General features: G+C 41.7%; 1 protein-coding gene across 1 annotated transcript; it reads right to left on the bottom strand.

Annotated features, from left to right (window-relative positions):
• Positions 1 to 14527, bottom strand: ARL5A (ADP ribosylation factor like GTPase 5A). Its single transcript, XM_033165010.1, has 6 exons — positions 14385 to 14527; positions 6726 to 6786; positions 4688 to 4835; positions 3976 to 4059; positions 2100 to 2251; positions 1 to 957 (listed from the first exon to the last, which is right to left on the bottom strand). Exons 1-6 carry the CDS (start codon positions 14428 to 14430, stop codon positions 909 to 911), a joined length of 540 nt encoding a protein of 179 aa, XP_033020901.1. The 5' UTR covers positions 14431 to 14527; the 3' UTR covers positions 1 to 908.
• Between the last annotated feature and the right edge of the window lie 243 nt (positions 14528 to 14770).

The raw sequence follows: 14770 nt of genomic DNA on the forward strand, positions 1-14770 counted from the left end.
TCAACCTTTTTCAATTTTATTTTATTGTTTAGTACAGCTAGATGCCAATATTAAGCCATATAAAACCTTATCAATAATAGACCATGTCATGTTTCTTTTTATGGTAATTTTTAGGTGCAAAATGTATATAAAACAATCTTAAAGATTTTACCATCCCCAGTGGCATGAGAATAGCATACAGAATATGACAAAATACAAATGATGTGTCAGCAGTAACCCTTTTAGTACTATTTTTCACAGTCCAATTAAAAATCAGATTAAAGTACTTTCAATTCAAAACAGCCTGCTCTTATGGAGTCCAACTGGACTAAAAAGCTCGACATTCACATACTGTTGTGGATCTCAGCATCAAGAATGCTGACAAGAGCCAGTGCTATTTGCTGTTTCTGTACCTATTTAAATCAACCTTAACATGAGGTATAAGTATACAAAGTGTACAGTACACATGGGGGGGGGGAATTGCACTTTCTGAAACACAGCTGAGTAAGTTTCAATACTGGAAGTCAATACCTGTGCCACTGATTTTCTTTTCTGATTTGCTGGAATAATAAAGTCAACATTTTCAACTGGATGAATTAGACTGGAATAATAAAATGTAGAAGTTAAAATCCCTCCTTTTCTTTCTCAATCCACACATTATTTATTAAACAGTTTCAAGTGATTTCACTTTAAAGTTAAGGTCAGCTGTAGTATTTGAACTCCACCCAGAGGAAGCATCTGGAAAGCCAAGTTTGAACTTCAAAATATTTTGTTTCCGTCGGAGGTGGCTTTAGTGTGTTAAGTAGCAAATAAAGTAGCAAATGAAGTTTTGATTTTATAAATACACATAAGCCATTAATTCACAGCTGTCAAGATGACCAAACATCCAGCACTTTTTTTTTTGGTACAATGTCTGTGCAGAATAAAAATCATCTGATCTTAAGTCTTGACATCATCCATTCCAGTCCTTGGCACAATCTGCAAATGAAACATTTAAATTCAGAAAAAAGTGGTTACTTCCTTGTTTATATATATATATATACACATACATAATCTATGTATGAGAAACTTCAGCCTCTGGCCATTCAAATATCACCTTAATAGATAGCTTCAGAAGCTACTGTCAGCCAGCACCAAAACATTAACAGCAATATGGGAATAACAATACAGTAAACTTGCTGTGCCATGAAAGACTGTTGCAATGATTTATCAACTAGTAACTGGAGAAGACTTTTTTAAAAACTGGAACTGTTTTTTAAATTTTGTTCATGGACATAAAAAGAATATCAATATAGGTGGTGACCATTTTGCCCTGCCCTGCCCCTGTTCTGTCCTCTTCTGGGTCCAAAAGATGCATAATTTGGACATGCACAAAATGGATGCTGCCTGTACATGGGTTTGTGGACAATTGGGCTAGTGAAATGCTTCAAGGGCTAGAAACTTTTGCATTATACTTTGGAAGGCTAAATTATTACTACAATTAAAATATATAGAGTGTTGTTAATTGATGCCAGTTCCATTTGTTTATCCACTGGTACACACAAGTGCAAAGAAGAGATACTTCATCTAACTGAAACACCTGTTTTCCCTACTACTGTATGTGCCATTTCTGTGCTTTTAACGAATTACAAAAGCTCTTTTTTATATTCCACCAAAAGCTATCATTGATTTAATACAAATATTGCCTGTTTTCCATTGTATCCTTAACTGTTACATAAAAGATGGAATTTTGGTGAGCCCAGAATTCTTTCATCTACACAACTGCTAAAAACAAGGGTGCCATAAAGGCTAACTCCCCTTTGCTTCATATTTCCCATCATTTACCTCTCCCCTCAACAGCTCATTATTCTTTTAGGACAGATTCTTCAAGACTTTACTTCCTACCTATACAAATAGAAAAACCATGGAAAGGTGAATATATGATATAAGATAATAATATATGAATAAAATATATTTGGCCAGATTCCTTACTTTTTACTTCTGTAAAAGGAAAGTATTAACTGGTAAAATGAGCATAGGGAGTCAGTGGGAATAAATTTGCCTGTTTACTAAGTATTGCCCTTGATTAGTTGCAAGTACCAGATCTGTTCAGAAAAGTATCGATGAACCAGACTTCTTACCCTTCGCCAGTAAGAGCACAACATGCCTGGATGTGCCACTGGTGATCTTTAATTGAGGTTAGCTTCAGAAACTGAGAAATTTCAGCTACAGTCATGCAGTCTTTAACATCCTGTTTGTTAGCAAAGATGAGCAAACCTGCTTTTTTCAAGTCCTAGAGAGAAAAGAAAATGTCTCCAATTTGTTTCCCCATTATTCAACATGATAAACCAGCATGAAAAAGTACTGAACACTTTTTTTTTTTAATGTAAAGCCACACTACGGTGGTCCCATGCAACCTAATGGTGTAGAGGCCAACCTAAATAAAGGTGACCTACCAGCAATTCTAAGAAAGGGGGAACTGTAACTCTATCTTAGAAAAGAATAAGTCTCCATTGTGCCTAGAAGGAACTAGGTTCACTGTTTGGGGAAAAGCTTTGAAGTTCCCTGAAACATCAGTATAGTATTTGGCTGGGGTAGGGTAGATCACAAACTGGTCTGTATAGTTTCAGGGCATACTTACCAGAACACTGGCTTATTTACCACCACCACACCACCCCAAACCCCACATTTTGATGACACCATCTGTGACAGGCTTTCTGTTCACCTCCAGTACATCAAAAACTACAACCAAAACAGAGCAAGAGCTCTGACTGCCACTATGTTTCTCCACTCCCTGCCTATGTTCCCAGGAGGTGCTAGATGTGAAGAAACATGGCAGCAACCAGAGTTCTTGCTTGCAAGCACTATAGCTTTAAATGCTGGGGCAGGATTAGGAAGCTGGCCTATCATTGCCATCACAGGCACCAGGTTCTGAAGGTTTTAAAGAGAAACAATGAGGAAACTGCTAGAATGAGCAAAAACAGATGTACAGTGGTACCTTGTTTTGAGTCCAAAGCCCCGGACGCTCGATGAAAAGGATGCGCGACAAAGCGTCGCTCTGCGCACGCACACAGAGCGGTTTGCACTTCTGTGCATGCGCGAATGGCAAACCCAGAAGTAACCCGTTCCGGTACTTCCGGGTTTGCTGCGGACGTCTGCCGAAATGGACGCTGGATGGGGTGGACTTATACAGAGGTACCACTGTACTGATTTCCCCATAGCTCTCTGAAAGTTTGTTTTCTCAGTCCTATGAACCTACTTTATTTTTAGTAAATACACAGAAATTAAGTTAAAGTGGACTTTTTTTTATCACCAACAGTGTTCATTGATCCCTCTTTTTTAGTGTTAAAAGTCACAAGCATAACTTTACAATACATTTCTCCCTTCCAGCACAGAATGGAGTAAAAGCTGGAGTGAGGAAAACCTAAATAAAGGTTTTATAGTAATATACTGTGCCACTTGTTTTATCATTCATGTCAATGCAATTAATATCCCATACACCTATTTATGATGTTAGAGGGCTACATTCAGCCCCCAGGCCTGAGGTTCCCTACTCCAATTCTCAAATGTAAAAGATCTAAATAAATTTAAAAGTGTGTTGGAAACGTAGCCTTTCAGTATGTAAAGAGAGAATGCAGGCAGGCTATACTGGTGCCATTCTGACTACTTGACAACTACTAAGGTTTTTGTTTTATTTTTGAAAGAGTTTTGAGGCCAATAGCAGCTGTTCTAAAACTACACAGGACTTTTAACAATGATGTCAGTTTCACACAAAAGGCAGTATGGCGACTATAAATAGTCACATGTGAAAATCTTTTGGGGGCCGCTTGAAAGTCTGAAGAAGAGGTGACAGCCCCAGAGATTTGTATCAAATCTAAAAGCTCCTCAGCTATAAGAAAATGAACCCTCTTGAAATAATTACCTAAATGGAAGTCAGAAACAGAACTTTAGCATTAAGGCAGGGACTTATTGCAGCATTTTTTAAAGCTAGATAAAGAATTCTCAGCACATACTCACCTCGTGTGCTAACATTTTATAGAGTTCTTCTTTAGTTACAGAAATTCTCTCTCTGTCTGTGCTATCCACAACAACTATCACAAACTAAAAGAAAAAGAAGTTATCGTTATTTAATTTCGTAGTCATTTCACAAAAGTCTCAAAATGACTCGTGTCATATAAAAAATTGTTGTAATATAATTCAAACAAATGTAACATTTAAATCAGTAACTGCAAACAGTGATTACTAAATAAAGACTGTTCACATACATCCTGAGCCCACCCCAAAATACAGAAACATTAAGGTCACCCCCACCCCTGAAAAGCTTTGTTATAAAAACTGTTCAGGTATACTCATGGCACAGTTAAAGCTACTAATATTACTGCAAAATAGTCAATGCTTTCTCTTTTTGGTCTGAATAATCTCTATTGCCCCCACAATGTATATGTTTAGGGAAGCTTTTAATGTTTAACAGACTACAGTATTGTATTTTAATATTTTGTTGTAAGCTGCCCAGAGTGGCTAGAAAACCCAGCCAGATGGGCGGGGTATAAAATTTTATTTATTTATTTAGTATATGATCCCTTAATAACTAAGGGCATGATACTGCCAATGCAAACCCTTTACCCTCCTCACTGAACTCAAGAAGACAAAGCATTAATTTTGGCTAAATTCTGCTTTAAAGGTCTGCATGAAATTATCCCCAGCTGCATTACATTATACAAATTCTTACTTCAGTGTTTGTATAGTATGTGTTCCATGAAGATCGAAGTGATTCTTGGCCTCCAATATCCCACATAAGAAAACGTGTATTATTAACAACAATCTCCTCTACATTGCTTCCAATGGTTGGGGAGGTATGCACTACTTCATTCATAGAACTGCAAAGGAAAGAGAAGAAAATGTAAGAATTATGTATGTTCTGCCTTGGTCTCCTTTGTCTAGATTTCTTTCTGTTCTGCAGTCTGAGCTGAATTCAGCTGCAGTTATGCTTGTAGTTGCTTTGAGATCAAAATGTGACATAGCATATCCTAGGTACAGTGGTGCCCCGCTAGACGAATGCCTCGCTAGACGAAAAACTCGCTAGACGAAGGCATTCGTCTAGCGGAAGGCTGCCCCGCTAGACGAAAAAGTCTATGGGGCTGCCTCGCAAGATGAAAAATGTTCGTCTTTTTTTTCCGTTTTGCGGAGCGCGGCTGTCATTGCCGCTCCGCAAGACGAAAAACCCGCTAGACGAAAATTTTCGCAGAACGAATTATTTTCGTCTAGCGGGGCACCACTGTACAGACAACACAATACCCCCAAGCAGCATTTTTATCAAACTGCCAGTGTAAACTGCAAACATAACTCTAGTATGTTGCAGCTATGTCCAGGGTGCACTGAGTCACATGTCAAACTGCTCATGTGGGTACAGCTTCAAGAAAATGTGGACCATATTTGTATTAAGCATATTTGGATTATGTAAACTACAGACTCAGTGTATCAGTAGCAGTTACTACGTTATAAGGTCAGAATAAGAAAATATGGCTATCACACTTAACTTGGCAGAAGACAGCACTGTTCACAATTCCAAACAAAACTGTTAATACTTTGAGGAAAAACCTTTTAGGAATTTAATTTCAATAAGACAGTTAACTAATTTAAGAGTTTTCACTTGATTCAGCAACTAAATTTAAGAGGTTAGTATATCTCCAAAACCTCAGAATAGCTGCTTTTTGGAGACATTCAAGGTAGCATGAAACACCATACAATTTATAACTCCAAAATCCATAGTTTGTCAATATTTATATTGGAATCTACTAAATTTCACAAAATAATTAGCAAGCTTTCAAGTTCCCTAAAATGCTTCATGGTGTGAGATGTTAGAACAAAACATTGTGTGGGCCAAGTAGGGGAGGATGTACAGAAGTACAAGAAGTAGGCTGGATGCTGTGGCATGGAAGCTGCATTTAGACTCGGTTACAAGACGGAAGTTGCAGACTGAATTAGTCTCTGCTAGGTGCTGAAGGTTATCAGTGTACAGCTAGGGCTCTGGCACAAAGCAGCAATAGCCGATACCCATTTTTAAAAAACAAAACCTGACTGTTGCCTATACCTATTTCATGCCTAAAGTCCAAACTGAGATTCCCGGGTAGGCAGAAGGAAAGATTCACATCATTTAAAATATGCACTGTCTTTCTAACAAGATTTTCTTTTGATTCCCTATTCCTGTAACCAGTGCCAGAACCAAAACTGCCTAATTGCATAGCTTGACTCTCAGAAAATGTGTTGGAGATAAAGATTCTACCATCGCCTTCTTGACATGACTTTGATGCAAGGCATGCAATTCTCTTCTAAATGTAGGAGCTTTCAGGTATGCAATGCCACACCTTTAAGCTGAAGTGATATGGGCCAGTGAGAGTTGTACCACACAGCATTCTCCAAATCACGAAATCTGGCTCTGAATGATGCCTACACAATACCATTATAATGGTAATCTCAAGTATCTCCCCTACCTCAATATTACATATGTGATATTAAAGTTTCATAGGTGTAGTTTCAGAGGGTTTTCTCAGGTTTTTTGTCATTTGGGGTCTGGAAGGCATTAGAAATTTCCCCACAGGAAATAGCAAATGGCTATCTAACAATTTCCTGAGGGTGCATTGCGTTTGGCTTGCGAGTCCTGTGGAATCTGACCGACTACTGGCAGGTAACAAATCAAGTTTGTCTACTTCAGCATCCTGATCTGGAAAAGCAGTTTTAGTCACCCGTTCATACAACTTCATACTTACAACTGATAAAGAATGGTTGTTTTTCCTGCATTATCAAGGCCAACAATGATCACTTTGTGCTCTGGGAGGGAAAAAAGAGAGCAAATGAGGAGCTAGTTATTTATTTAGATAATTTCTATATTGGATCACATTTCCAAAGAAAATCCAAGTTATTTACGGTGTATCTTTAAACATTAAGTATAACATTATAAAAGATCAAAATAAAACATTGTGAATGAAACTCAAATAACACCCTCATTTTAAGGCAGCATGCAAACAAGAAAGAAAAATATTGGGAGGAATTGAACATAACACTTAGGCGATCTCTCCCATTTGTGCAAGCATTTCTGCTTGCCTGGTGGAGAGATTTCCCCACTTCTACCCCCCTCCCGAGTTCTGGGGGTTCTCCCACCTGTCCAGAACCAATTTGGGTGAGTGTAGGAGGAAGAGAGAGGGTTAAGCCCTGCTGCTCTAGCAGAAATCCTGGTACAGGCTTCCACTAGTGGGACCTGTTAACTGACTCTGGTCCATTATCTTAAACATAAAAAACACAAGGACAAATACCAATACAAAAATGCAATACAATTCCACATATTAAAGCATCATTAGAAGCTGAACAAGTGACAGTAACATCTCCCTAAGCACTCTCTCACATACTCTCAACCATTCTTACCAACCATACCTGTAACACAGCTAATCCCCAACCAACCACTTGTCATAAAGCATAAAGGGACCCCTGACCATTAGGTCCAGTCACGGATGACTCTGGGGTTGCAGCGCTCATCTCACTTTATTGGCCGAGGGAGCCGGCGTACAGCTTCCTGGTCATGTGGCCAGCATGACTAAACTGCTTCTGGCGAACCAGAGCAGTGCATGGAAACAATGTTTACCTCCCTGCCGGAGTGGTACCTATTTATCTACTTGCACTTTGACGTGCTTTCGAACTGCTAGGTTAGCAGGAGCAGCGACCGAACAACGGGAGCTCACCCTGTTGCAGGGATTCGAACCGCCAACCTTCTGATCGGCAAGCCCTAGGCTCTGTGGTTTAGACCACAGCGCTACTTGCGTCCCTGACATAAAGCATACACCTGGCATTAAAAAAACACCCTGACAACATTAAATGTAAATATACAACCACCTCACTCACTCACCTCTACCTGGTAATACAGTGCCATACAAGCAATAACATGACTACTTCCTCCCCTTCTCCCTCCCAAGTCACACAACATCCTGAGAGATCCCACCCATCCTGCTCACAACCTTTTTGAACTGTTGCCTTCGGGCAGAAGATACAGGATAATGAAAACTCGAACCACACGCCTTCTGAATAGTTTCTATCCAAGAGCTTTGATTGCACTTAATAATGATCTCAGGGTCAGTAGTAAGTAATAGTAAGCAGTGAGTAGTAAGGAATGAGACAGGCTTTTAGGTTATGCTATGCTTTTAATAGGTTATGTTATACTCTGGATTATGTTATGTTTTAATAGATTATGTTTTAATAAGGATGAGAGTGTTGGAGATATGTGCAAATGTGTATGGTAAATCCGGTCTTTGGGTGTTTGATTTTCGTTGTTGTGTATACTGTGTATATACGGACAATGACAATAAATAAATCTAAATCATTACTGTATACTGGATTCTTTCACATAGGAGCTACCTAAGGGCTGTTGGGGCTTCAGCCCCCACAATAAAATATTTGAGGGGGCTGGGCCCCCACAAAGTTGACTGGCATTCCCATTCAAATGGTGTGCATGCACTGCGTCATATGACTGATTATGTAGGGCGGGGCTTACCTGGGCCACCACAATATTTTATTTGAGTTGGCACCCCTGGTCTCTCATGCAGTATTCAACAATCTACAGTATACAAGTTATGGAAATCTTCATGCCACATATCTCTATGTATACCACCACAATGTTTGCAATTGTTTTGTTGTTCAGGCACCTTGTAGATCTTAAAACTGGAAAGGCAGGGCTTCAGTAAGTAAATAATAAGATAATCATTGTGTGCCAACTTCCTTTTCAGAATGACTACTTTATTTATCATATAAAAACAAACAATAAGATTCCCATCCTTGCTAAAGGACTTGTTCTGCATCAGGCAGGTTTGCAAAGTTTCTTCTTCCTGCTTTCAAAAGGGTAATGCCAAGCATTTTTCTTTAACATGTAGCAGAGGCAAGCCACCAGATAGGACATGAGGGCTTTAGTGGAAATAGGTGGAGATTTTATGGGATAGTGGTTTAAATACATGCAAACCAAGCCAGTGTTTACTTCAACATAAAATACACCACAATGATGCACTTAAGGGAAGTAGGGAAAATGGGAGAAAATGTTATAGAAGGACAAGGTAAGTATTTTTAAATTAATAGTGTGGGGTTTTGCAGGATGTTTCTATCAATAGGGAATATTAAACTGCACTGCACAACAGCACAATATTGTTAAAAAATCAAAGGCAACTCTCCTGACTCCCACCAAAACATTAGTAACTATACTGAAGTTTGAGAATTATATTATATTGCTGGCAGGATGAATGATGAAGAGGCACTTGGAACAAAAGATCTGCAGCATGACAAAGAAGGGGGGAGGTCTTAGGTGCCTACACTAATTGATTAGCAACTAGAGTGAGTTATTTATTTTGGCAATCTAAGGTTTCTAGTAAGGTTGCATGATTTAATCAGTAGCTAAATCAGCGAAAAAATTAATTAAAATTTCCCTGCAACTGATTTAATTATGGATTGGTCTAAGCCTAAAGGAATGTTTGCTTCCTTTTTATAGCTGTCTTGGTTTTTGAGATACTACTTTTCTCAGTTTTTACCTTCAGAAAGCCCTTTCCACATTAACATCTGCCAAGGAGGCTCGTGTATCCACCACAAAATACTTGGGCATCTGAAAAGATGTTTTAGGGCAGGCTTCTTCAAACTGCAGATGTTTTTAGCCTACAACTCCCATGATCCCAACTAGCAGCACCAGTGGTCAGGGATGATAGGAATTGTAGTCTCAAAACATCTGGAGGGCTGAGTTTGAGGAAGACTGTTTTAGGGCATATGCTCAATTCACATGATGAACTGGCCACACCTGTGGTATTTCAGCTTCATGCCACATGAGTTGAGAGCACACCCTAGAAAACACACACACACACACACACCTACAAGCTGTGGGGGGAAATCAGTAGCAGGCTTTCTGTCTTTTAGAGAACGTTATCTGCCATGGAAGAGTCCACTATTTGAAAGTCAAAAAAATTACTATATTGGGAGGGAGAGAGAACAGATTCAGTATTTCTTCCTTTGAAGCAGTAGTAATGGTGTCCTCAAAAAACTATCTTTATTGGGGATTGATAATGTTCAAATATACCGGTAACTGAAGAACTGTTTAAATGAAAGTATAAATAAAAGTCTTTGATGGTAAGCCCTAGTCCCCAGTTAATTTTAAAAGTTCTTTGAAAACAGCCAGAGGCCCCTGTATTTGAAGCAAAACTGAATTTATATCAGCTTTTTGTAAAGTAAGCAGTTTTGGAGTTTTCCAATCAGGCCACAGTAAGTTATTCTGCTTTCTGACAGCTCAGTTAAGACTAGACAGAGCTACATAACATAGAAAGTTGTTTCAGTGAGTGCTCCATTTTATATACAACTAGTAGACATGAAGCCCGTTCTTCCTATCTCTCCCTCCCCCCCACGGCCCAATATATCAACCCCCCCCCCGTCTGACTGTCTTTCTTTCTTTCCCCCTGTAAATGGATGGGAGCCCGCTGAATCCTCCTCTCCTCTCCCCGGCCGCGTGCTCGTTACCTGCCAATGTGCTCACAAAGCGGCGGCGCCCACCCCGTCACGTGACTCCTCGCCTCTGCCCTCCCCTCGCCTTGCCCCCGCGTTCCCGCACGCTCTATCCCGCCATCTCTCCCTTGTGGCCTGCACAGCCCCGCCCTCACCATTCTGCGCTCTGCCCATTCGGCTGTTCTGGGCTGCTCCCAGGCCGCTAGGCCTCGGGGCTCTGGTTGTAGCGGCAGGAGTGGCAGCGTGGCGTCCCTTCTCGGCCTCTCCTCGGCCTCTGGAGCGGCGGCGCACACCTGCCGCTTCAACAGTTTCGCCCGTCTCTGCGTTCCAAGTCCCAACGGCTGTCTGTGGGGCACATGCACAGTAGCGCAAACCCACGGACACAGGGACTGGACGCAAAGACACTTGGACTTTATTATATAGGATAACCCCAGTGCAGCAAGGAACAATCCACATGCATAGAAATTGATTTCCACACATCAGAAATCACCAATCTTGTGTATACGAAGTTACAGCACTGGGTGGGGGTTGGGAACAGCTCCTTCAAGTTTCACAAACAGTACTTGTAAGAACTATGGAAATACCTGAAAACATCAAATGGTTGTTTGCATTCTGCTGCACAAAGGGACCCTCCACTCCCCACCCCTCCTCCATTATTATTACTAAATTTTATTTCCTGACCTTCACCAGCAGATTCCAGGGCGGATTCAATCAAGAAACCTCCATCTCCCCAGCACACAAAGATAGTGAACTGATAAAGTCAGTGGGGCAAAGGTTTTGCAAGAATGTCCATTCATGCTTCAGTAGATAAGTGCAAGCAAGCCTGGAAAACCCCCAGGTATCTTGACAATATTTCTAACATGTCTTTGTTACTTAAAATTACATTGGCCTGGTTGGCATACTATGCTTAGGTTTTAGGGGCACACATGCTTCATGTTCACACTGTCAAAGCACTGCATACTTTACATCTAAGCTCAAGTGCACCTTTAATCTCCTCAATTTGGGTAAAGAAACTTAAAAATGCAAAGCCCTACAAACAAAGTTGAATGGAAAATTACTTATACTGTATCTTAGCACTAATTTACCGAGTTCATGGTTGAATTCTGTCCATTTAATATTGCATTTTGTAAACAGAATAACTGTAGTTCAATTAGTACACAACAGCTAGCTATTTTGCTACACTCAAAAGCAATCATACTAGTTACTGTATGACCTACAGGAAATGTGCTAACAGCCACAAGAAACAGTAGCTACACTTGTCTCAAATGACCAGCTTTCTCCCAAGGCAAGGAAATAATGGCTCATATAGTGACACAGGAGTCTTTATTAATCATTCAGCTCTTTATCTGCAAATTCTAACTCTCCTTCCTAAGTATGAAAATATATGTAGTCTGAACTTGTTTCAGACTTAGCAAGATAATGTTCAGAGCTGAATGATTAATAAAGAATCCTGTGTCCAGGTTGGATTATAGTAATGTGTTCAACACAGCATTCAAAAATCCTATTGCTCTGGGTGCATTTTGCAACAGGAAATTTCATTAGTGCAAGCAGTTTCTGAGTTCTGGGCACAGTACTGCGCCTAAGATTTCAGATTAAAACTGCACAGTGGAAGGAAAGGCAGACCCTTTCCTGCCTCCCCACTTCCAGTCACTCTCTAATGACTGAAGAAGAGACCTTCTTAAGAATATTAGGGGGGGCGGGTAGGGGAAGCATGGCTTTGTTCTTAGGTTTTTTTTTGCAAATGAGGACTAGACCATGCGAAAAATGAACATAAGATTTTAGCTGCAGTTCATTCATTTTCAGCTTTGTATTATTGTTATATAAAAAGCATGCCTAGACATTCCGTTGTTGCACCCATAACCTAGGTTTAAGGTGCCATTTAGCTCCTAGCTCTCTCAGTTTCTAGCACAGGTTTAACAGTGTGTCTTTCCTCTACAGTGCATTGATTTCAATGACAGGTGAATACCATGTTGTATACCACCCTATGACTGCTGTAGTATTCAGTGGTCTGTCAAAGGAAAAATAACCGTTCTGAGAGAGAGACTCAAACCAGACATAACAGCAAAGAGCTTACCAACAAGTATAACCTTGTCCAGTGGTAAGAGACATAGTTAATTAGTACTTTAAAAGAGGTTTGTTGTCACTGTACACATATATACTGTAGTCCTTGCAGCTCAGGTATACCTACTGATAGGGAATAGCTCCATATGTGTCTAAGTCACAACAGCTTAAACAAAACCCTTACATTGTATGGCTTATAGCTTTAAGATGTGGTGCTCTCCTTGCACTGGTATGCAGGTAAAATGGAACTCTTAGCTGCCTAACTCCTCCACACAGCCTATCATCATCTCAGTTCCCTTACAGATTTTCCATTATTGATGAAGGGGAAACAAGACAACCAACTCTTCAGCTCTCAATGATGGTTTCAGGTGGCACTTGCTCAGAAAGCAGAGCTCAAAGCCTATAAAGAGACAGTGTGACATGTTCTTTCTCAGAACACAAAGGATGAAAACATAAGCTTAAGACTGCATCCACATCATATATTTAAAGCACATTTATCCCGAAGATTTCTGAGAACCGCAACTTGTTGAAGGTGCTAGGAACTGTAGCTGTGTGAAAGGTAAACTACAGTGCCCAGGATTTTGTGTGTGGAAATGTGTGTTAAATGTACAGTGTGCATGCAGCCTACCTGCCATCACACTTGCCAATGGAAAGTATTACTTCTTAGGACCTCTCTTGCCCTGCAGGCTCTCCTTCCAGCCAGAGAATCTCCACAAGCTCATCAAGTATTTATCATTATTATGATTATTTATTGTATTTATATACCGCCCTATACCTGGAGGTCTCAGGGTGTTTCACAGAATAAAATCAAAATATAAAATCACAAAATACATAATCAAAAATAAAAACAACCCAATAACCCAATACGAGGTTCTCAAAAGAGTTCTGCATTTGGCAAGCACTGAAAGATATAATCAATCAACTGCACAATCAATAACAGAAAATTAACTGCAGACTTCTCAGTTCTGAGCAATACTTAATTCTCCCTCAATCAAACATACACATCAGCTGCAAGCCAGCTTCTTACTAGAAACCCAATCTAATCTCCCCAATTTCTCACCATTAGGGTCAATGCCACCAGCTGTTTAAAAAACAATCATTACCCTCCTACAACACATGCCGCTAAGTCGTTCTTCCCACCTTCCTTTCACCGCACATACCAGTCAGACGCGCTCCCTTGCTGCTTTTCTCTGAACCCATTCTAGTATTTTTTACAGCACGTTTCGACTGTTCAAAACACTTCACTTGCATTCTCAGTATTTTTCTCTCTCTCTTTCACAGCTGCCCTTTGAGGCGAGACCCAGCATTGCCCTTTTCCCTACATTCACTTAAGCGAGAGCGGCTCCCATAAAAACACAGGAAAGTAGTTCTGCACGCTTCATTCCCCCACCCGCTTTCCTTTTTACAACCCGAACCAGGAGAAAGAAAGCAGAAGCGTTTTTCGCCTTGCCCCCACCCCGCCCCACCCCACGCTAGGGAACGACTGTATTCAGCTGCTGGGTGAGTTGTGCCCGCACTTTGATCCCACCTAAGGGAAGGTGACCGTAACAGATGCTCAGCCCTGCGGGGGGGGGGGCGCCTCCGAAGCTGCTGCCTCAGGTGCCTTCGGGCTCCCCCCTTTGCCCCCCTGCCACCCCAACTCCTCGCTCTCTTGACCTCGGGCGCCAGCAGCAAGGCAGAAGCGGCGCCTCACACCTCGAAGCCCGCCCGCCCGCCGTCGGCCTCCCTCGGCTACGAGACGAACAGGAGCAGCAACAGCAGCTCCGCACGGACTCGAGAGAAGCCGGAGACCGAGCCTGCCTTTCCCTGGCACCTCTCTCTCTCTCTCTCTCTCTCTCTGTCTCTCTCACCTTGGTGGTTGAACAGCCTCCATATCCGAGCGAAGAGGATTCCCATGCTCAGGCGGCGGGAGCTTCGACCGCCCCCCGGGGCAGCTCCGCACCGGCTCACTACTTCTTCACCACCCGGCCTCGGCCTCCCCCCGCGCTCAGTCCCTGGCCACAGACCAGCTGCGGGGAGCGAGGAGGAGCGGAGCGGCAGCAGGAACAGGAAGGTGGCGGCGGTGGTAGCGGTGCAGGCCCCGCGCCTCGGAGACGGTCGCCCGCAGCAACGCCGCCGCCGCCGAGCGCCCCTCGCCGCTCCTCGCGGACATTGCCGCCGGCCTCGCCGCAACTACTTCTCTCCTCTCCGCCCCTCCTTCTCGAGCTTCGCTTTTGTCCACTAGGCCTCGCCGCTC

The sequence above is a fragment of the Lacerta agilis genome, chromosome 1 (assembly GCF_009819535.1).
Source record: "Lacerta agilis isolate rLacAgi1 chromosome 1, rLacAgi1.pri, whole genome shotgun sequence".
Classification (NCBI taxonomy): domain Eukaryota; kingdom Metazoa; phylum Chordata; class Lepidosauria; order Squamata; family Lacertidae; genus Lacerta; species Lacerta agilis.

Coding starts and splice junctions, on each gene's coding strand:
- ARL5A (XM_033165010.1), bottom strand. CDS start 14,430: ATGGGAATCCTCTTCGCTCGGATATGGAGGCTGTTCAACCACCAAG. Junction 6,787..14,384: donor GAGGCTGTTCAACCACCAAG/GTGAGAGAGACA, acceptor TTTCCCTCCCAG/AGCACAAAGTGATCATTGTT. Junction 958..2,099: donor TGTGCTCTTACTGGCGAAGG/GTAAGAAGTCTG, acceptor TTTCATTTGCAG/ATTGTGCCAAGGACTGGAAT.